At 29.9% G+C, this 22,275-nt stretch overlaps 1 protein-coding gene across 1 annotated transcript; it reads left to right on the forward strand.

Moving 5' to 3' along the window:
* Positions 1-13,676: 13,676 nt before the first annotated feature.
* Positions 13,677-18,385, forward strand: PCNA (Proliferating cell nuclear antigen). Its single transcript, XM_075377257.1, has 5 exons — positions 13,677-14,062; positions 14,660-14,825; positions 15,521-15,665; positions 16,846-16,985; positions 17,765-18,385. Exons 1-5 carry the CDS (start codon positions 13,842-13,844, stop codon positions 17,873-17,875), a joined length of 783 nt encoding a protein of 260 aa, XP_075233372.1. The 5' UTR covers positions 13,677-13,841; the 3' UTR covers positions 17,876-18,385.
* Positions 18,386-22,275: the final 3,890 nt, after the last annotated feature.

Genomic DNA, 22,275 nt, shown 5'->3' on the forward strand with positions numbered 1-22,275 from the left:
AAAAAGAAACAGGTTTCATTGTATTTGTTTTATTGATAGGTTAATAGCAAAATAAATTGAAATTAAAATATTTACCTTACTTCACCTTTATTTTTATTTTAATATAATAAAAAAATGACCTGACTGATATAAATAAATTCTATGATTTTTTTTTTGTTTAAGCATTTAGAGATTGTTGTTATTGCTGTTGAGTTTTTCTTTATGTTCAGTTGTAGTGTTATTAATTGTAGAGAAGTAATCTAGTTTGTGTTACTATATATATTCGTAAAAAAAAATTATTAATGCTGTAACAGTTAACATAATATAATTAAGCATTTCTTCTTGCTATATATAGTCTTTTATACTCTATATATGCTCCATACCTTCCTCCCTTATCGTTAGGAGTTTTAAAAAATAGACAAATGGAAAAATAAAAAATTAAAAAATGTGCTTGAAAAAAAATGATTTTTGTTTTTCTGAGGTTGTACCTTTAAAATGCATGTTCCTTTGATTTAATGTTTGCTTTGCATAGATTTTTTACATTGTAATTCTAAATACTCAATTAAAATAATAAATGTTTAGCATTAAATATATAAAAAAAAATTGAAAACAAATCTAGTTTGGATTAAAAAACCAATATTAAATGATTTAAATCATATCCATGATCCAATTCATTTTTATATTAACAGAAAGATTCTATCTTTCATTAAAAATATTCTATGTAATATCTCAAAAATAAAATTTTCAAGTTATCAAAATCTGTAATTAAATCAATTTGAAATACTTGAAATTTCTTCCATAATATTGACTTTCACATTTTACATTTTTAAAATTATAAAGAGCTGTAGTTGATTAAACTTTTCATTAAATTTCTGTTAACTAAAATTTCACAAATCTGTACAATAAAAACTACAAACAGACACACCTGCTTTCATTTCTGTAAATAAACCTTTTACTGTTATAATAGAGTAATAGCATCTCAGTCTTTCATTTGAAAGGTCTCAGGTTTGACATTTTTATTAACTATAAAATTCCCACAATCTTGCGTAGAGCTTATGTAATGAATTAATAATATAGAAAAAACTTTATGCAGCATCTACTACTTCTGACCATATTTCTGAAATATGAGTATTAGTATGTACACAGTAAATGGGTATAATTTTGATGTGTGTACTAATAAATATTTATTACTCATATTAACAACTTATATGGTCAATTATAATTTAGAAATTTGTATTTCTACACTGCTCTAGTAATGACCTTTTCTTATACATCTTCTGGTTTTTCTTTTATTCTTTATCTTGCACACTTCTCAAACATTTCCTAGGTTTTGTGTAACTTCTAATGTTGGGTATTTAATATTAAAACCTACTTTCAAAATAATGAGACATTTGGAAAGATCTTGAAAAAAATAACAGTCAGGAATGATGTTACACATTTCTCCATGTATTTTTAATTCCTGTAGATCATAATCATGTTCTTACCAGTAATTTATAATCAGGAAGAGGTACATTAATTTATTATTTTTCACTGTATGTTCCAGTTGTGATATATTTAATTAAAGAACCTGAGGTACCAACCACACAAATCAAAGTTTCTTCCTATGACATTAATTATACCAACTATATTCTTTTTTATTTGTAAAAATGAATATACCACAGTTCATTGGACTTGACGGGCTAATGTGCTATTTGTACACTCAGTTAACTCATACTACCTAGAAAACCTTGTTTATATGGTTGGTTATTTGTTATACTTAAAGGCAGTTATGCCATTTCAGGAATAAGTTGTTTTTTTTTGTTTTTCTTTTTTTTGTGAAAGGACTTCTAAAGCCAATTTGTTATAACATTTAATAGTTGCATATTAGAGAGACACTTTGATTGTTTCATCAGTTATCTGATATTATACACTTCTTGGGATAAAAGGAGCTGGTTTTTTTACTCCATAACTATTGATTATGGTTTAAATCACTGCTATGATAAGTTTTATGAGAAATGCACAAGTTTTAAAGCTGACTAACAGACATATATCTTCAATAATCTGTTTTAGATCTTTTGATTTTTATTTTGCCCATAGTTTTAACCTCGAAATTTGCTTTTGTTGTTATTATTTTAAAATTAACTAGCCCTAGTTTAGCTGCTGTAATAATGTGTAAAATGTAGATTATGCTACAAATATCTGTTTTCTGCACTTTATCTTAAAAAAATCTTTAAAAATAAAAGTTAAATCATTATCACTTGCTACAAATTTATCGCTCATATTTGTATAATAATTTACTAATGTTCCTTTTTTTATTGATTTAATATTGTTCTTTGTTTATACACTATCTCAGTTTTTGTATCGACCTCTGTTCTTTAATTAATTACCTGCTTTACATTTATCCTAATAATTTTTTACACATTGAACTCTTTTTTCTACTATGAAATTATTAATGTGCAGTTTCTTTAAAAGTCCTAGTAAAGACAGTTACTTTTATATGGATTTGAATACTGGATCGTGGATACCGGTGTTCTTTGGTGGCTGGGTTTCAGTTAACCACACATCTCAGGAATTGTTGAACTGAGACTGTACAAGACTACATTTCATTTACACTCATACATATCATCCTCTGAATTAATACCTGAACGGTAATTCCCAGAGGCTAAACAGGAAAAAAGTTTCTTTAAAAGGAACTATAAGTCATATTTTCAGTAAATTCTGAGCAATATTATGTTTAAGGTAAAAATTTCTGGTTTTCTTATCACACACACATGAGTATATATAAAAGTACAAGTTATTTGTTTTTTAAATTGCATGCTATTTTATTTATTTACATCCTGCATTATTTTCTGCCAGTTATTGTACTTGTTTTTCCATGTTCAAGCATATGAATCATTATGTAAGTTGTAGTCTAGGAATAAAATAAAATAAGAACATTCATAAATGATTTGTGAGGTAAGCCCACAAGAGTACTGTGCAGAAATGGTTTAACATATTTCCTAATCTATCCCTACCTAAAGTTTATTGTCCCTCGTGTTTATGACTACTGTGAAATTTTCAACTGTTTTAAATAACTTTTACATTTAAAATTTCCCGTTTCACTGAAAGCATAATTGGGATCTGCTTCTTGTTTATATTTCAAATTTACTTTAAATATCCAACATTTTATTTTCAGGTATAATTTTAAAGACTTTTTCATATTATAATTGAATGCTGTACATAAGTGACTGCCCATTTTTGTTAAGTAATCTGTAATCTTTAATTACTTGTTTAGATTCAGTGCATTTCCTTAAATATCTTATGAAAATTGACTATCTAATTTGTCTTGAGTTGTATACAGGACACTGGTTGCAAATTAACTTGTGCAACCATTTTTTTGCAAATTCAAATTTTCAGTCTTTATTATTTTATGAAAATTACTGCTACTCCTGATTGCAGTACTTTTTTTACTGATCACAAAGTATTGAGCACTTATTGTGATTAATGGATGCTTGAAGTTAAGTAGAATAATTACTAAGCCCCAAAACGTATAACAGAATAAGAGTAGTAAGAATGAAAATTGCAAGTATAGATAATCATTTTTTTTCACCAATCTTAATTTTGATGATTAATCAAAATTTCATATTTTATTATGATTTGTGCCTGTGAGGAGGTTTTACCAATGTTAACTACATTGCTGGAGGACTTTTTAAGTTTTTTGTTTAAACTGCATCCCTTTAAACAATATAGAACATTGTGCAGTCAGAACAGTTTAGTTTATATATTGTTCTGAATGCACAGTTTTAAATTTGTGCTGCTTAATTAAAAAACTGCTGGCAGTAATATCAGCTGGTGATAGTGTGAAATCAGGAACATCAATTATTCAGGATGGATGCAAAGAAATGTACAAAAACATTTTGAAATAATTTATTACAAATGTTTTGTTATACAACGTTGTTCAACTTTTCATTACAAAAATTAAAATGTTAAATTATTATAATAGACAAAAAAGCAGTAAATAACTTCTTTCCTGTACATCACATTTCCAACCTCCCATATCTGAACTAAACTTGACTCCATGATGTTTTCAAGTATAATAGTAATTTTATTTTTGCTACAACACATGAACATGCTGTCCATTGAAAAAACAAGCTAATGATTTAAAAGTACTAGTTTGCAAAAAAATTATAGCAATACATAAAAATTATGAAATCTGATCAGTACATCTTTACATTGCTTACTGTTATGATGCAACATACAGTGAGAGTAATGCTAAGTTAGAAATTTATAAAAATGCATTTAAAAGTGTTAGTTGCTAAAGGTTTGTTGAATTAATATGATAATTTACCGTTAAATCTAATTCGATATTAATGATTACATCATACAATATAGTTTACATTAAAGCTCCATAAAATTAAAATATACCGTAGGATTAACACAGATGAAGCCAAGCTGATTGGTTATGTTAGGTTATGAGGAAGTCATAACAAAATCTTATTACAAGAGTTAAATTTGACTCATGAACTACTATTTGTTGTCCTTTAATACAAAATTAATCATAAGATTCATATATCCATAAAAGCAGATATGAACGTGTTTTTAGTTTATCTATTGAAAGTTATAGTGCTATGTAAAGGTTAGGTTTTTGCTAAAAAAAAAAAATTATATATATTAACAGTATAAATATTTGGTAAATGATAAAAAGAAATATAATTATAAAATCATCCTTTGGAATGTAGGCTGTAATATCAAGTCTTAAAAGCAGAAGGAATACTTGGGTGTTCTTTTTAATGATTCATTTTTTATTACAGATAGTTCAATAACATATGAAAGGCAAAAATATTACTAAAGTATATTTAGATATGAAAATTTATAGCTTATTAAAAGCTAGACTATGAAATGTTTATACGGTATTAAAAGCTAGGCTATCCGTTTATTCCACAAGAAACATCAAATGGCCTGCCAATTTTTTAATATCTTTGAGAGGGTTGAACTCTGTGGTGAAGTCATAGCAACTTTGTCTTCCATTTAGAAACTTTTCCGCTACAAATATTACAAACATCATATGTCAGATATAAATCTTGAGCTTATGAATTAAATAAACTAAAAAAAAATTCTGTCCCTCTAGTAATGACAGGATTACAGTAGATTCAGTTACTAGTTATGGCTGATATTAGCTCATATTTTTTTATTCATTAATAATGAAATGACTATCAGAATATTATTTTAATTTCAACTTAATAGAGAACAATGTAAACAGTATTAATTTGTTAATTTTAAGTAATAAATTAATATAAATACTTTTACAAATTATACTTCAATTTCAAAATCCATATGTACAAAATACTCCATCCAGTTGAGGGAAGGGAAGTTGTTGAATGGTTTGTTTATAACTCAAAAAATACTGGCCCGTCACACAAATCTGGGGATGGACAAGAATCTCCTTTAAGGAAATCTATGCCAGCTCTTTAATTTATAGAAGAAAACCAAATTTTGTTTGTGAACATTTAAAGTTTGTATGCAAAATCATCTGTCAATAATATGCTGTTATAATCCTGATCATAGATCTTTCAAATGTTCGTGAAAAGGATGTTTGTTGCTACCATATTGGAGATCCTTGTTCTCATTCTCTAGATTGTTTTCTTTATTTATCTTACAATTTATGTCATAAGTACAAGCTTATGTAAAAAATGATAAAAGCATACCCTATTAAACACAAACTTCTAACATAACCTAAACAAGGTTAAATTTCTCAGTAAAAACATTTAAAATTTAACAGATAATCTAGATGCACGCAAAAATGTAGAACAATCTTTTCATTCAAATTCCTTAAAATTATTGTTTGCTTTTTTTTAAAAAGCTAACAAAATCTATTTTACATGGACCATTAATCTTAGAGAAATAAATAAAAAAATAAATGAATGAAAACTAAATAAAAAGTGCTCATAAATTAAACTATTTTTGTCAATTTCACTTAATAAAATCAAATTTTATAAGAACATTTATGCAATAATAAATCTTATAAAACTCTTTTTCACTGTCCTTTACTGTAATAAGTTTCCTAATCCTCTGAAAAAACTTAATTCCCGTATAGCATAGAAATATTTTTCTTACCATTCAGATTATACCTTAGGATTAATTTAAATTTATACATTTTAATACAAAAATACTGCTAAATCTAAAATATAGATTTCTAGAATGGATTAATTTAAATTAATACATTTTAATACAAAAAATACTGCTAAATCTAAAATATAGATTTCTAGAAGGGTCAATAGATTGTCTTAGCAAAGTCTTATAGGATGTGTAGCTTTTGCCTCTGAAATTTTTTTGAATTTTTTTTACGTAATTAAAACATTCTATGCAAATTTTCCATTGTACTTTCCAGAAATTAATCCTGTAATGAACTTTCAAATGAAAATTTGCATGATGTACCTTGAGAAGAGATAATATCATTAATTACACTGGTCAACGTAAAATTTGGAACTGAAATGGGAGTAGGTGTTCTATATAGTATTTTATATACTGAATTTGAATATGTATTCTGAAACATCACATCACATAACATTCTTAAGTTACAATCCCTTAAATTTATTTGTTCCATCATTTGTGGAACAAGCATTACAAATAAGTTAGTATGTCTGTATGTTTGCTTATTCACATCTAATTTATATTGTGATGTATGCTGTAGACCTTTATTTGATACATAACAGTCAAATGATGTCATTCTATGACAAGCCAGATATGTAAGTGAGTCAAGTAATGGATAATTCAACATGATGAAATTTTCTTCAGTATGAGTTCAGCTCTTGGTATGACTTCTTATGTTCTTTAGCTGTGATAGTGGTTTTATCACACACATTATAAAGACTGTTTCATAAGTGATGCCATAAATTTAGTGAAAGATTCTTATGACAGAACAACTTTTGGTATTACTTTATTGAATATAAGATTGGTTAAGTTATACGTGGTGAGTTTCAGGCTGTTTTATTGGACTCCATGATGAAACAATTTTATGAAGTATTTTAAGTAATAAGTATTTATAAATTAAAACTTAATTATTTTTATATTAAGTATTTCTGTAATACTTCACAGTACTTTCATTCATTAAAACATTTTAAATTTTACAGTGAATAAAAATTCTCCAAATATTTTTGTTACATTTGCAGAGAATTCACCACAAAAACCAGTATCGAATCTGTTGAAAACTGCTTACAAACATTATTTTGACTCTCCCTTGGGAGACCAAGATAAATCCTGGGCTCCACATGTAGCATGTATCAAGTTGTTTGTTAAACTAACCCACTGGTTAAAAGGAAAAAAAGCATTTGCCTTTTGGAGTATCCAAATGTTTGTTTAGCTATGAGACCAATACTACTTAATGGCATTGATTTAACAATTCCGATTGCTCCATCTTTTTGGAAAGAAATTTCTGATTCCCCATAAGGCTCAACCGATGAATTCTCAACTTCAATAGATATTGACTACATTCCAGAAGAATCAAATACTGAACCTCATCTCACCACATAAGCAGTACTGAGCAGCCTAATTCATGACTTGTATTCGACCAAAAAGTAATCAGTTTACCCCAGGAAAAGAAATAAGTTGTTACATAAATATTCCTCTTATCAAAGCAGGTTGTACCTATTATTTTATCATCTCCATACATAAAACTAGGCCTGATGAAGAATTTTGTAAAAGCATTAGATAAAGATTACACAGACGGCTTTAAATATTTTCATAATTAAGGGCTATATTTCATAATTAAGGGAAGTCAAATTAATAGAGGGAATATTTATTGGGCCACAAATAAAAAAATTAATCTGTGAAAATATATTTCACAGCAAACTGAATCCTAAAGAACTAGCAGCATAGAATCATTCAAAGATGTCATACTGGTTTTCTTGGAAACAAGAAAGCTGAAAACCATGATCAGCTTATAAATGAACTCTTAGTGATCTACAAAAATTTAGGCTGCAGAATGTCATTGAAGATTCATCTTTTACATTCTCATTTGGACTTTTTCTCTTTAAACTTATTTCATTTTAACATTTAGCATAAAAATCCATTCTAATTTGCCTACTATCTTGGTTCCAAATTATTTATTTTTTGTGGACCTGTGTTATTTTCAATGTGAACAATAAATTGTTATGACAATCAGATTATTTACCCTGTTCACTTCAATACAGCATCCATTTTTTCTCTAAAACAAATTTCACATTTACTGATTAATTGTCACTATCATTAATACTAAAACAAATATTATTGTTTTTTCTTAATTTTATTTTCTCCCCAACCAGTTTTCCAGCTATGGCCAGGTTTGGATGTGTCTGTGTAAACAAATGCAATTACCGCTACCAGGCCTGTTGTAGCTGCAGTGTAAGTGTAAATGTGCTGGTAGCATTAAGTCTTGAACAGATTCAGTCAGGTCGATCATTTCTAAGATGTGTTAATTGAAATGAGATGGGGTTAATTGAAACCCCACCACTTGTATTCATAATCTAACATTCAAATCTTTATAAAAGCCTTTACAAGGACTCAAACCTTAGAACTCTCAACTTCAAAAATCAGCTGATTTTTTTATTATAAGTTTAACTATATTAATGAAAATTCATTATTTTTATTTTATTAAACTTGAGAGTATAAAAACAAAAACCATTCATCCATACTGGATAAATCATTTGATTCCTATTAATATATGACTTCTATACTTATGAAAAGAAAGAACCACTATCTTAGCAGCAAAATTTCTCATTTTAGCATTATAATTAAGTAATGGAGATCTGAAAGATCACTGAAGTATTTGAAAAATAAGTGACCCAATACCAACCAGGTTTGAAGACATGTAGCCACTGTTGATACATCAAAAGCTTTTAAGAACATGTTTCGATATATTAAATATTGATACCTATTCTGGATCCATATTGTTTTTTGAAAACAGGCATTTTTTTCAAATTAGATTAGTATCTATTATAAGCTTCTTTTTTTTAATATTTGTAAAAAAACACATGCAAGTGTATAATGTGTCTGTAATTACATGTTTTGGTTACAATTGCCCCTTTTAAAATAGACTTTACTATTGAACTTATGGAAAATAACTAGTTTGCAATGAAATGTTCATATGTTTATTATTTATGCACATATATTTACTCTTGTTTTACTCAAATTACAGTAATAACATCTCATGAGGAAAAGATAGAGAAGGTCTATCACTGTTACTGGAGTACGTTATGTTCAGTTCTTAGATACCATTTCAATTCCTGAACTCGTTTGATTTTTTTAAATAAGGTATGGCTACAAGCCCACCATATGAGTATCTAAGATTATTTTACAAAACCTTTCTCTTAATCATTACTGCTTCTGATATGGGAACATGATTGCCCCCCAAAAAAAAAAAAAAAAAAATGATTGCCCAGCCAACTAACTTACCTGAACTTTGAGCACATATATATTTTTTTTCTATGAAGATATCTGAAAACTCAAGAATTCAGGATCTGAAAAGTTGAATCCAACTAGAAATTAATCAAATCTTGTGGTGATGCTGCTGAGTGATGAGTTAATTATATGCAACAGACTTAAAGCATTTTGCAAAGTGGTTTTCTGAAGGATGTTATTTTATAAAATTGCATATTGCCTGCATCATGTATCTGCCTTTATGGAAAAAAATTTGTTTGTATGTTCAAAGATTTTTTTAATATTATATAGACCATTTTGATTTTGAAGGCCTGATTTTTGGAGGGAGGTTGGAGTGTTCAATGGAAGTTGAGCCATAGAACTTTGGGGAGATGTTGGACAAGTCGCAATAAGTTGAGGATTTTTATTAATTTGTCTTATTCACCTTCATAAGGTCTTTTTGATCATATCCTTATCAATTTACACTAACATAAAATATTTTGGTAACCCAGCTTATAAACAAGGTAACTAGGGACAATGACCCTTTTTCTTGTTCCAGATGAAAACTTTAACAAATCAATAATTTACATAAAAAACATTTGAGGTAGGAACCAGTTAAGGAATCCAGATGAATGGAAGAGAACTGAAAGTAGAGTAAAATAATACAAAGGTAATTCTTTTACAGGATTGTAAACATTTTGAGAACACATGATTTTAGCAATGAAAATCTTTAGTCAAAAGTTTTATATTTTTAAACAATAAAACAGCTACTTTAACCACTGCATCAGTCTTTATATTGTTGTTGAGGTGTATTTCTTTATTTACTGTACTTTGTATTCTTGAAAAACCACAGTGAGTTTTGGGACATGTTGATTTGAAGTCAATAATTTTAGATCACTGTGTATTTTCGACATACATATGAAAAGGATCCAGAACGTGAAAATATATGACACTGGTTCAAAGAAACAGGATCTGTACTCAAACAAAAATCACTAGTATCAAAAGAAAATGATGAACAAATAAAAATATCAGCAATCAGAAGTTCTAATAAATCCATGGCTCATAAAAGCCTCAAGTTACAAATTCCAGTAGCAACCAATCATAAAGTTCTACATAAAAGATTATACTTGTATGCTTACAAAATTTACTTACTACAAAAAATAAAACCATCTGACATAGAGAAACATTTTCAGTTCAGTGTTGAAATTTTATATTAAATTAGTGAAAACATAATTTTTCAGTGATGTAATTTTTATGGATGAAGCTACTTTTCACTTTAATGGTTGTATTAATAGATATAATTCATAAATCTGAGAATCTGAAAACTGACATGTTATTTTTCAGAAAGCATGCAACACTCTTAAAATGTGTTTGGTGTAGATTAATGAAAGGTCGTGTAATTAGTCCTTTTTTCGTTCCTGAAAAGACTATTAATGGAAATGTTTATTTTAATAAGTTAAATGATTATTTCTTTCCTCAAATCGATGAACTCGAAAATGTACACTGAATTTTTTCCAGTAAGATGATGTACTCCCACGCTTTAATGCGTTTCCCAGGCTTTGAATGAAAAATTTGCTGCTAGATGGATAGGTTGAGAAGACCCTATAATCTGGTGTCCAAGAAATCTGGACCTAATCTCCTGTGATTTTTTTTCTTGTAAGAAATATTGTTAACTCATAAAATTTAGTGACTTAAATGAAAGAATTAATTAAGGATGTAATTACAATCATAACAGAAGATATGTTTCATGAACAGAAACTGTGTTTTGATTGGGCATTTGAATGGTGACGAAAAGTGTGCATTTATAAATTTATTGATTACACAACAAAATTATTTGAGATGGAAAAATAAAACTTTCAAATAAAACAATATAAATGTAAGCATACCTATTTAATTAATTTATGCCTTAAACCCCACCACTCCTTTATAATGACTGTACAAAAAAAGCAGGAAAATAAAAAAGTAATGCTTGTAAATGTTCTACAATTTGCTACCAAAATGCAAATCAGAAAGAGAGGGAAAGCTTTTTCACTCATTTTTTTGTGGTGGCAGATAATCTTAAAAAGAATATCTATTACTGGACTTGTGCAAAGAACCAAAGTTAAACCAAGCCTACAAATATTTCTGAATATTAATATATCTTCTGTTCAAGTATGTAAAAAATTCTTTCTTTAATCATTTCAAGCAATTTCAATTGTTGTTTACATACACTGTAGTAAGTCTGATCCTACACCTGCAACTGGTGGCAGGAACCACAGAAGTAAAGGAGATAGATAGATAATAAAGCAATTATTAAAAGTTTAAAAAAAGGTTATTTTGTTTTCTCTGATTATTATGATTTTTTTTTGTGAAGTTTGGTTTTCATATGCTTAACAACTAAATCCTACATATAGGTAGAAAATTATTTTATTCTCTTAGAATTGGAAGTTATTAATGCTAGATATGTTTCATTGAATGATAGGAATTCTTTTACAAGACAACTCATGTAAATTAATATATTTTCTCAGTATCTCATTTAATGCACCACCATTTTTTAAACAATAATCCAAGTACTCAAACGATTCTGTTTTGGATTCATAGTATATTTTTAAATTTCATACTTTATTTTATTTTTAAGCTTGCAAGTAATTAATTTTGTAAAATTTAACATTCATTTATTAAAGAAGTCATTGAAATAGTCCAACTGTTCTTTTACAGGAACCAAACAGCAACAAAAAGATGCTATGATTTGCTGGTAATATAGTAATTCTAGTTAAGAGTAAAAAAGATTTAGAAGTAACAATGAACAGCATGGATGAAGTCCTATGCAAGAACTACCGCATGAAAATAAACAATAACAAAATGAAAGTAATGAAATGTATTCAAAATAATGTTGACAGACCATTGAATATAAAAATTGGAGGGGAAATTACAGAGATGGAAGAATTTTGTTATTTGGGAAATAGAATTACTAAAGATGTACGAAGCATTAGGGATATAAAATGCCGAATAGCACAGGCAAAACGGGCCTTCAGTCAGAAATGTAATTTGTTTACATCAAAAATTAATTTAAAAGTCAGGAAAGCATATGTTTGAAGCGTAGCTTTATATGGAAGTGAAACTTGGACAATTGCAGTACTTGAGAAGAAAAGATTCGAAGCTTTTGAAATGTGGTGCGCCGTAAGAGAGTGTTAAAAATCGAATGGGTGGATAAGTGACAAATGAATTGGTGTTGCGGCAAATTGATGAAGAAGGAAGCATTTGGATAAATGTAGTTAAAAGAAGAGACAAACCTTTAGGCCACACATTAAGGCATCCTGGAATAGTCGCTTTAATATTGGAGGGGGGGACAGGTAAAAGGGAAAAATTGTGCAAGCAGGCAACGTTTGGAATACGTAAAACAAATTGTTAGGAATGTAAGATGTGGGGGGGTATACCGAAATGAAACGATTGACACTAGATAGAGAATCTTTGAGAGCTGCATCAAACCTGTAAAATGACTGAAAACAAAAAAAAAAGAAATGGCGTAAAACAGAGTTAAGTGTTCAACATCGAAGCATACTCAGCGCTACAGAATAAGTGGCTTTTAACTAAATAAAAACATTGTACGCTTGCGCGACTTTAATCGTGATTGTAGTGATGTTCATTTTTGAACTCAGATAACCAATAGAACGGTCATTTTCGCAACACAAGCAGAAATTTACGGACAGTTGTATACGATTTATATATATTAAATGTATAGCTATATAGAGCTCAGTGTCCAAAATACAAAATCAGAATACTTCTACAGCATCGGTTTAAAACGTGGTTTTATCTCTACTTTTATACTTACCTCTGCGCAAGCACCGTTTCATTTTATTTAGTTTTAGCCACTCATTTGATGGCGCGAGTTTTTACCAATTTCAATAAATGGTCCTCTAACCAGTTATACGTAGAGATCATTGTTAAAAATAGAACGAAATACTGGCCGTTAATGCTGCCATCTATGACAGAGCTGGAATGTTTTTGCCAACTTTTCATCCAAAGAGTGTTTCTAACTTTTAAGGAAAAAACTTGAAATGTTATAAACTGAATAAATTACTGACGAATTATTATAATGATTTTACATTTGACAGTTTAAAAAGTGTAATGCAAACTAATCATTAATCAATGGTGGATTTTTGTAAAACGTAAACTCCGAATTCACTTTCCGCTCCGTTTTACACAAATTCATTTTTAACTCATTTAAAATTACTTGAGCTTATAATTTTTATGTGAAGTTAATAAGTAAAGTATTACAAATATGGTAATAGGTTTGATTTACTATTAATTACAGTTGTCAGTAAATAGTGTTTGTCATATGATTAGTAAAAATTAATCCGGAAGCTACACAATAACTTCAACTATGGTTCCCGCGGTTTACTACTAGTCTCCCGCGAATTTGTAGAGGCCATTTCATTCTCTTGTGAGGCCCTCGCTACTTTGGATCATCTTGTCACTCTTCTGCTGTATATATTTTCGTTAACTATTTCAGTTAGACATCTACATTAAAAATGTTTGAAGCAAGACTTGTTCAGAGTTCAATTTTAAAGAAAGTATTAGAGGCTATCAAAGATTTGCTTAATGAAGCAACATTTGATTGTTCAGATTCAGGGATACAGTTGCAGGCAATGGACAATTCTCATGTTAGTTTAGTATCATTGAATCTAAGAAGCGATGGTTTTGATAAATACAGATGCGACAGGAATTTGTCGATGGGTATAAATCTTGCTAGGTAAGTGTTTTATTAGGTTAGATTTTATTTTTCTAGATGGTTTATGTAGGTTATCCCAACAGTAGGCGCTTTTGTTGCTTTCGAGTAATTTCTTTGATCACCCTTTTCCTGTAGAAGAACCTGCATATAAGTTTTCGTGCAAGGATTTTTGTTCATTGTTTGTAGTAGCAGTTCTGTCAACTGGATTGGTAGTAACTGCTGGAATACTTACCTTCAGCCCTGTGAAGATTACTCAATATATTCAAATGAATACCAGGTACTAATCACGGAATTGGTGGAAATATGTGTTTTGCCCCAGTTTTTGCATGTAATTTGTAACTTAAGATTCCTCTATGGCCTTGTTTGTCCTATTTTGAACCTTAATTTCAGTTTCATGGTACTTGTAATTTGTATTTAATGAAATAATATACTTATTTGAATTGTAAGATATGGAAATGTCTGGTTGTAAAAGAAAAAAATTTTGTTTGATACATCAAATATGAACCTAAACAATTTTTTTGATTGCTTTTTTGTGTTGTTGGTGAACATTTCTGAGTTTGTCCCTTAAGTATTAAGCATGTCATTGTACCAACATTAACACTTACGTTTATTTTTCAGTATGACAAAAATTATGAAGTGTGCTGGTAATGATGATGTTTTAACAATGAAAGCCCAAGACAATGCTGATTTGGTTACATTTGTGTTTGAATCGCAGAATCAAGAAAAAGTTTCAGATTATGAAATGAAACTTATCAACCTGGATCAGGAACACTTAGGAATTCCAGTAAGTGAGTTAGGCTGTGGTACTTGCAGTAATTTGTCAGTTTTATTTTTAAACTTAATAATGTAAGCTTAGATATTTCACGGCTTTTGATATATGCTTACTATACAGAATATTAAGTTACCCACCCAAAGAAATCCTGCACCCAGTACTAGTAAACATCAGTGATGAATAAGAATCTGTTAATTAAAGATGAGATTAGCTATTGATATTAATTTTTTTCCCTTCCAAGATTTGCTATTGACATTAATTTTTCCCCTACCAAGATTTGTCTGTGGTATAAGATGAATCATAAAGTTGTAAGGATAGGTTGACAAGAAAATGTTATATTTGTTTTGTGTAAGGTAACTACGCTACTATGTTTAATACAATTTATAGATAGGCTATAACTTTTAAATGTAATAATGACAATTTTTTATTGGTGTATTTAGGTTTATCGTATGGAGGAAACTAACTCTGCCAATCTTTGTGATAAAGTGGTAGCATCTCGGCTTTTCATGCAGAGGCCCCAGGCTCAAATCGTAGTCAGGCATGGCAATTTTATTAATTATGAAATTCCATACTGAAAACTGCTATGCCTGATATGGTTTTGAATTAAACTATTTGGAAAAAACATGACATGCTTTTAAAGCTATTTTTATGATTTGCATTATCTGTGTATATTCATTTTTATTATATACTTGTTTTTTTTTTTGTAGGAGACTGATTATTCTTGTGTAATAAAAATGCCATCTGCAGAGTTTGCACGGATTTGTAGAGACTTAAGTCAGTTTGGAGAATCCGTAGTTATTTCCTGTTCCAAAGAAGGAATAAAATTTTCTTCAGGCGGTGACATTGGAAATGGTAATTTTTTTCTTTGTGTGTTTCAAATGGAAAAAAGTGTTTTACACTGTTTTCTGTTTAAATTGAAGTTTACTAAGTTATATCCTTGCCATCTTACTTAATTAGACAGTGATTAATGTGTTAAAAGGGATAGTTCTGATGATGTAGAAGTCGTAAGTTACACAAAATTAAGGTAAATATATCTAATTTTTTTGATAACTAGTTTGAACATAAAAATTCAGTAACATTTATTAGTCAGGTTCTTTCCCTAAAGTTAAATTCTTGAATTATAATTAAATCATTGACAGTTTATCTGGTTTAGCATTGACATGTGTTAGTAATTTTTTTATTTTTCAAGTTATAATATAAAATACACATACGGTTGTAATATGAAATACAGTAGAATGATTTTTGACAGGCTTCAGAAAAGGAGATTCTTAATACAATCTAATATTTATATTTTTGTACAATTTTGCAATTGCTCAACAAATTTAAACAGGTTGTATTTTTTTGTTTGAAAGGGAATTTTTTTTGGTGGTACCATGTAAATTTCAGGAATGTTATTAGAAATTAGTAAAAACCAAAAAAAAAAATATTTATAAAGTTCTGGTGTGGAGTTAAGCAACATATGCTTAACCTTTTTGCCAAGATCGAGCTTTACTGAATGTAGTCCCGTATAATTTATGTGCCAAGCTTAGAATAAATGGAACCATTTGCTCATCGCCTCCATAAACTGTAGTCACTTGAAAAGTTGCATTAACAGGCACAGGCAAAACACAGCCATCTGCATTTTTCACACAGTTGTGAATGGTGTCGAGATAATAACAAACTCGCCATACTATTTGACATTTCTGGATTACTTTGACATCTTGTTTAGTTGATTAGAGCATGAAGCATATTAAATCTGAGAAGTTTTTCAAAAAATAAAAAAAAACTTATTTCCTAATGAATTGTATTTAATTATATACAAAGTGTGTGTGTGTGTGTAAATTAAAATGGTTTCATATCTGCATATTCTCCTTAAGGCACTGCATGATGATAAAATTATTGGTAAAACAATATTGCAATTATAGAGGTAACATGTTATCTGTAAAAAAAAAAATTATCTAATTTTTCAATAACTATTTTTGTTTCACATACATGATGATGTATAAAATTTCTTATGAATAAATTTATATTTTATTTATGTTTTTCCATTCAGCTAACATCAAGTTGGCTCAGACTGCTAATGTTGATAAAGAGGAAGATGCTGTTTCAATTGAAATGCAAGAACCAGTTTCTCTTACGTTTGCTTGCCGTTACCTTAATAGTTTTACTAAAGCAACACCTTTATCAGCTCAGGTATAAATATAATTTTTATTGTTACATATTTGTTTTTTTTTCTATGCTTTTTGTATCAAGTCAGTTTATTCCTAAGTAACAACTGTAAAGTACTTTCTTAATTGTGTTATAGTAAGATAAAGATAAACTCAATTTTTTTTTTTATACTTCAGATGCTCAACATGTATCGCTTAAAAAGTGGACATACCACAAAGCAGGTACTATCTTTTTATGTGTGATTATTGTTACGCTGTAGAAATATGTTCATAAGAAGAAATAACATGGTTTTAAATGCGACCATTGGGGCAGGCTTCACATTACCACTTTGTTATGATTTCCATGTTGTATCCAAAATTTTAACATTTCATTGTACTATTACTTTTAGAAACTTTCATTGTAATAGTTATGATTATTGTTCTTTTAATAAATCAAGCAGTAATGATTAATTGGTTATAGAGTAATATTGTGTGCAAAAGATTATTTTTTTTTAATTACTGGGCTTTTATATTCTGTAGTGGAATTATGTATGTATTATCCAAAGATTATTTTAATGCAAACGTCAATCGTCTAATACTTTGTCATCAATGCAACAGATCTTAGATTACTACAATATTTTTCAGAAATTTTAGTTACTTCCATACTTTTATATGTAGATTAACCTGCATAGTGATCTTCAGATATTCTGTCCATATCCTGTGAGATCTCAGCATAATCTGATGTTTTTGGTTCATGATCAGTAACTTTATTATTATTATTTTTTTTAACTAGATTAATGTTAAAAATAATTTACTTATTTCCAGGTCCAATTATCAATGTCTGCTGATGTCCCCCTTGTTGTTGAGTATAAGATTGGGGAGATTGGACACATAAGATATTACCTCGCACCAAAGATTGAAGATGATGATAACTAAAATACAATTTTTAATAGAATTATGGGTACTTGTCAGTTTAGTGTCGCACCTAATTTTTTACAAATACAAACACGTGATTATGCACTTCAAATTTTAATAAAAAGAAGTGGTGAAAAAAAAGTTCAATTTGTACAATTAATTGGTAATTAAATTGTAAATTTTTTTTTTAATTGATAGTTTTTATAAATTGTGATAATAAGTGTGTATATTATTGTAAAAAAAACTAGCTGGGACACTAATCGACAAGTACCAAATTATGATTGGTTATGTTTACTTGTTTTAAGTGACATTTTTTATCATAAGCAATTTTTTAATCATTTTCAGTAGCGGATCAACTGCAAAATTTTAAGGAAGCATTTTGTAATTTTAATTTTTTTTGTGAAAGTTAAATCAAAAATATTACAGTATTGTTGACAATTTTTTTTAGAAATAATTTTACTCCAGCTTTAAAATATTATAATTACGTTATTTGTTTTTGTAATAAAGTTTTTTTATTTAACAGCTACAGAACTTGTCAAAGTTATTTCACTTTCTTTATGTTTGTTTATTTTGATTTTATCTGTTTAATGATTTTATTATTTGTTATTAATGTTTTTTGCCGTTGCAGTGCAATTTTTTTTGTACTGTCATTGTATTACTCTGTAATGAGTTATGATTTCGTTGTATCTTTCATGATGCTGCTTTGTCATGTGCTGTGATTCACTGCTGACAAAGTTGCACTTACAGCAATTCTTATAATTTTATCAAAAAGATGCTTAATTTATACTAATTTCTTAGTCACAATCTGCTGTATTGTGTTTGTTTATATTTTAACAAACAAGAGTAAAGTTATTTTAATTTCAACCATAAAATTTATATAGAAAATGTTGCTTTCAACACCATTCAAGAAAAGAAAATTGATGATGAGATTATTATTGCTATAAAAAAATCAAAATTCCTCTTTGGGAATTACGAATCTGACAAAAATAAGCGTGTGAAAAAATACAAGAAAATGACAAAACATTCACAGTGATCGATACCTTCTTATGAAAGGTTATGGTTTTTCCGGTGATGCTGCTTTGTTGTGCAGTTTTCTTTAAATAAAAATTATTCACTATTAAAAATTGTCGCAGAATGGCTTCAACGGCATGTGGCACTTACTAACCTCATGGTGGCCCTGAAAAGGGCTGTTTTTTGTGTTAGCCCTGAGAAGAGCTGTTGGGTTCGGAAGCTGGTCTCTAGTGAGGTCGAGGAGTTGTGACTCGTCCATTGAAGTCCGACCGGGCTTTCCGTCAGCGGCAGTTGGTTCCCTACTACAGTGTGGCAGTGGTGGCTCCCAGAGCTCTGCAGTGTTGAGTTTGCATTGGTTGTCTTTCGTGGCTGAGGTGGTTCTCCCCAAGCGATCCCATGCTGGGCTGGCTCCTGTGACTGAGTCCACCGGCCAGAGTGTTTGAAGCCTGGCAAGCTGGAGCTGGAGTGGGAAGGTAGCATCTGCATCCAGCGACTCCCTTGGCGGGTCAGCCAGGCCTGCTGCTCCAGCGGGGATGTTGGCATCTGCTGGGAGGTCTCACGTTGAGGTGGCCAGGAAACTTCTGTCTTCTACCTTCTTCTTGGTCTTCCCCAAGTGGTGGTCGACAATGAATTGTGTTCACTCTCGTGGTGAATGCTCTTATTGGTGTTTGAGAGTGGTGGGGCTGCAGCGCCGCTATGGTGGGAGTGATGCTCATATCAACGTGTTCGTATACTGTGCGCCCCACTCACATCGTTGCTACCATTATCGCCTGCCGATATTAAATTAAGCATATATGTGGTAACAATATTCTATGACACATTTTTTATGTTTTTAATATTTCACATCACACTAAATGAATCTGCCATTTTTATTTTTCTCCGACAGCAAACAAATTTTTATTGGCTTTATAAAAATTAAATTGTGTTTTGTTTACATTTAGTTGCATGATTTACTCTTTTCTCATTAAGAAAAAATTTAAACGTATTATCTGTGTATATTCTATAAGATGGTGTTTTTCTATGAGTTCAGAAAATAATAATATATGTCAAAAGGTTATAAAAAAACTTAATAAATTTCACTTATAGTAGAATGTGAATTAAAAATTATTAAATAAGATAAATTTTTAAAAAGAATATATATAAAATCAAATATAATTAAATAAAAATGAGTAATTATTGATAAAAATAATAAAGGTCATTTTATTTTTTTTGTGATGCAGGATAAACATTAAATAAATGCAGCTGAATTGTGATTAGCTGGTTTATGATATGTAATTACCAAGTTTGGCAGAAAAGTAATGAGGCTGTCTCAAAAATTTTATTTTATTTTTATACACCGATGAACAGTACATCGGTGGAGGTGTTGTTTCCATTCTTTATAAGAATGCTGGAAGGCTTCACCTGAATTTGCTGTCAGCTTGTTAGAATGATTTGACAGTACCAGAATTATGTCCTTTCAAGTTGGTTTTGATTTGATTCTGGAGAGAAAAAAAAAGGAACCAATCTTTTTTTTTAAACTGGTTGATTGAAATGGCTCAGTGATAGAGGGAGTTTTCATGGTGTAGCATCTAAGTGTTCAAAATTCCGGTCTGACAAAGCACCCTTTTTCTGAGCCTTTCGAGTACATTTTATAAAAGCTTTGTCGACGGTTTGTTCTTGGGGCACAAATTCTTTGTTAACAATACTTTTACTGTCAAAAAACAAATCATCATGGATCATTGATTTGCTCATTCGAGCTTTCTTTGGTCAAGAAGTGTCAGTGTGACTAATTTTTTGTTAAAATCCATGATTTATCACCAGTGAACATACGACTGAAGACAGCTCGGGTCATTTTCAATTCTGTTGAAGATCAAGGCACACGTACTTCCTATTGTCTTTCAGTTCAGTGGAAAGGTCTTTTGGCACACACCTTTCTCATGCTCAAATCATGATTAAAAATCTGATGGGGTAAAACGATTCAAATTTAACACACTATTCATCAGTCTCAATGTTCCTCACTCTTCTCACATTTTCCTTAGTTTTTCCATATTGAGGCCTCCCTGAGCAAGATTCATCTTCCACTGCTTCCCAGCCTCCAAAAATGCTTTGTGCCACTGAAAAACTTGTGCTCTTGATGAGGAATGTTCCCAAAGGCTTGTTACAACTTTTCATTAGTCAAACTTCCGGATTTACCAAGTTCAATATAAAATTTGATGGCACACTATTGCTCTAAATTTTGCTGTTCCATTTTCAGGGGGTGGTATAGCGATCAAGACACGCTACAAGGCAGGATCTTCTCCCCCTCGGGGGGGAATCGAGATGTTCCATTTTTGGAAGCTGAGTTTCACTAAGGGAACTAAGTTTAAATTTTGTTGTTGTGATCAACATGTTTGGGTGGTATGTTGTGTTTTGCCTTGAATTATGAGACATTCACAAAATTGGCTCATAATAAGTAGAGCTAGGCGCGGGGTTCACGTTTCCACGAGCTCGGTTAGCTAGTTCAGAGGGTGATGATGTAGGACATTCAAGATGTCCAGATGAGGCCTACAGTGAAGGCAATAAGCTAAGTTATTAAATCACCGATGCAAATGTCTGCTGAGGCATTTGCATTGGTGGCATCCCAATAAGGCCAGCCTTATTACTATGAGATATAAAAAGTCAGAGGGCAATAGACTCCCGTTAAAGCCCAGCAGGGAAAGGAACAGGAGGGGGGTATGGCAACTGGAACATCACTAGGCGGGTGTCTTCCCCTACAGAGTTGGGATGTTCCATTTTCAGAACGCATCTTCCCCTGTACCAGTTAAATGGAAATAATACATATATATGAAATAAGTGTTTTTGTCGGGAAATTTCACAACTACAATTTAACTATAAAACTGTACATTTTTTTAAGTGCTACTGATGACCATTTTTCACATGTTAACCTTTTTGTTTAAAATGTTTCCCATGAAGCTGTGATTGTACAACATTCGCTAAATGCTTGTATCTATTTAAATGCTATAATTATTTTTCTATATTCAACACTTCATTTCTCACTCTGTCTTTTTCTTCATAACTACTCCAATATTAACATATCAACCAACATAAAAACTATGATATTTTAAAGGATACTGGGTTGTTTTAAAATCGACAAACACTGCATTACCAGAGTATATAAATTAAATTGAAGATAGACCACATTCATCTGCATACTAGATAACATAACTTTATAACAAACCAATTTTTACTAGATATTTCATAAAAACAGAACAAAGATGCAAATGTTATACATGAAAACCAAGATCTCCAAAAACTTGGATTACATACCAAAGGGGTTTCTTAACTGTGACTTACTTCCAGTAACAATGCAAGATAGTTGCTAATTGGCTAGAAAAGGTTTTTTGGAAGAATGATTTCTATTAATTTGATGTAAATTGTTTATAATTCTCAAC

This window comes from Lycorma delicatula, chromosome 10 (genome assembly GCF_047948215.1).
Source record: "Lycorma delicatula isolate Av1 chromosome 10, ASM4794821v1, whole genome shotgun sequence".
In the NCBI taxonomy this organism is placed as follows: domain Eukaryota; kingdom Metazoa; phylum Arthropoda; class Insecta; order Hemiptera; family Fulgoridae; genus Lycorma; species Lycorma delicatula.

Bases quoted from the DNA above. Each gene is read 5' to 3' on its own strand.
- PCNA (XM_075377257.1), top strand. From the start codon at position 13,842: ATGTTTGAAGCAAGACTTGTTCAGAGTTCAATTTTAAAGAAAGTATTA. The intron at 14,063-14,659 runs GTAAGTGTTTTA...TTTATTTTTCAG, and splicing joins ATGGGTATAAATCTTGCTAG to TATGACAAAAATTATGAAGT. The intron at 15,666-16,845 runs GTAATTTTTTTC...TTTTCCATTCAG, and splicing joins AGGCGGTGACATTGGAAATG to CTAACATCAAGTTGGCTCAG.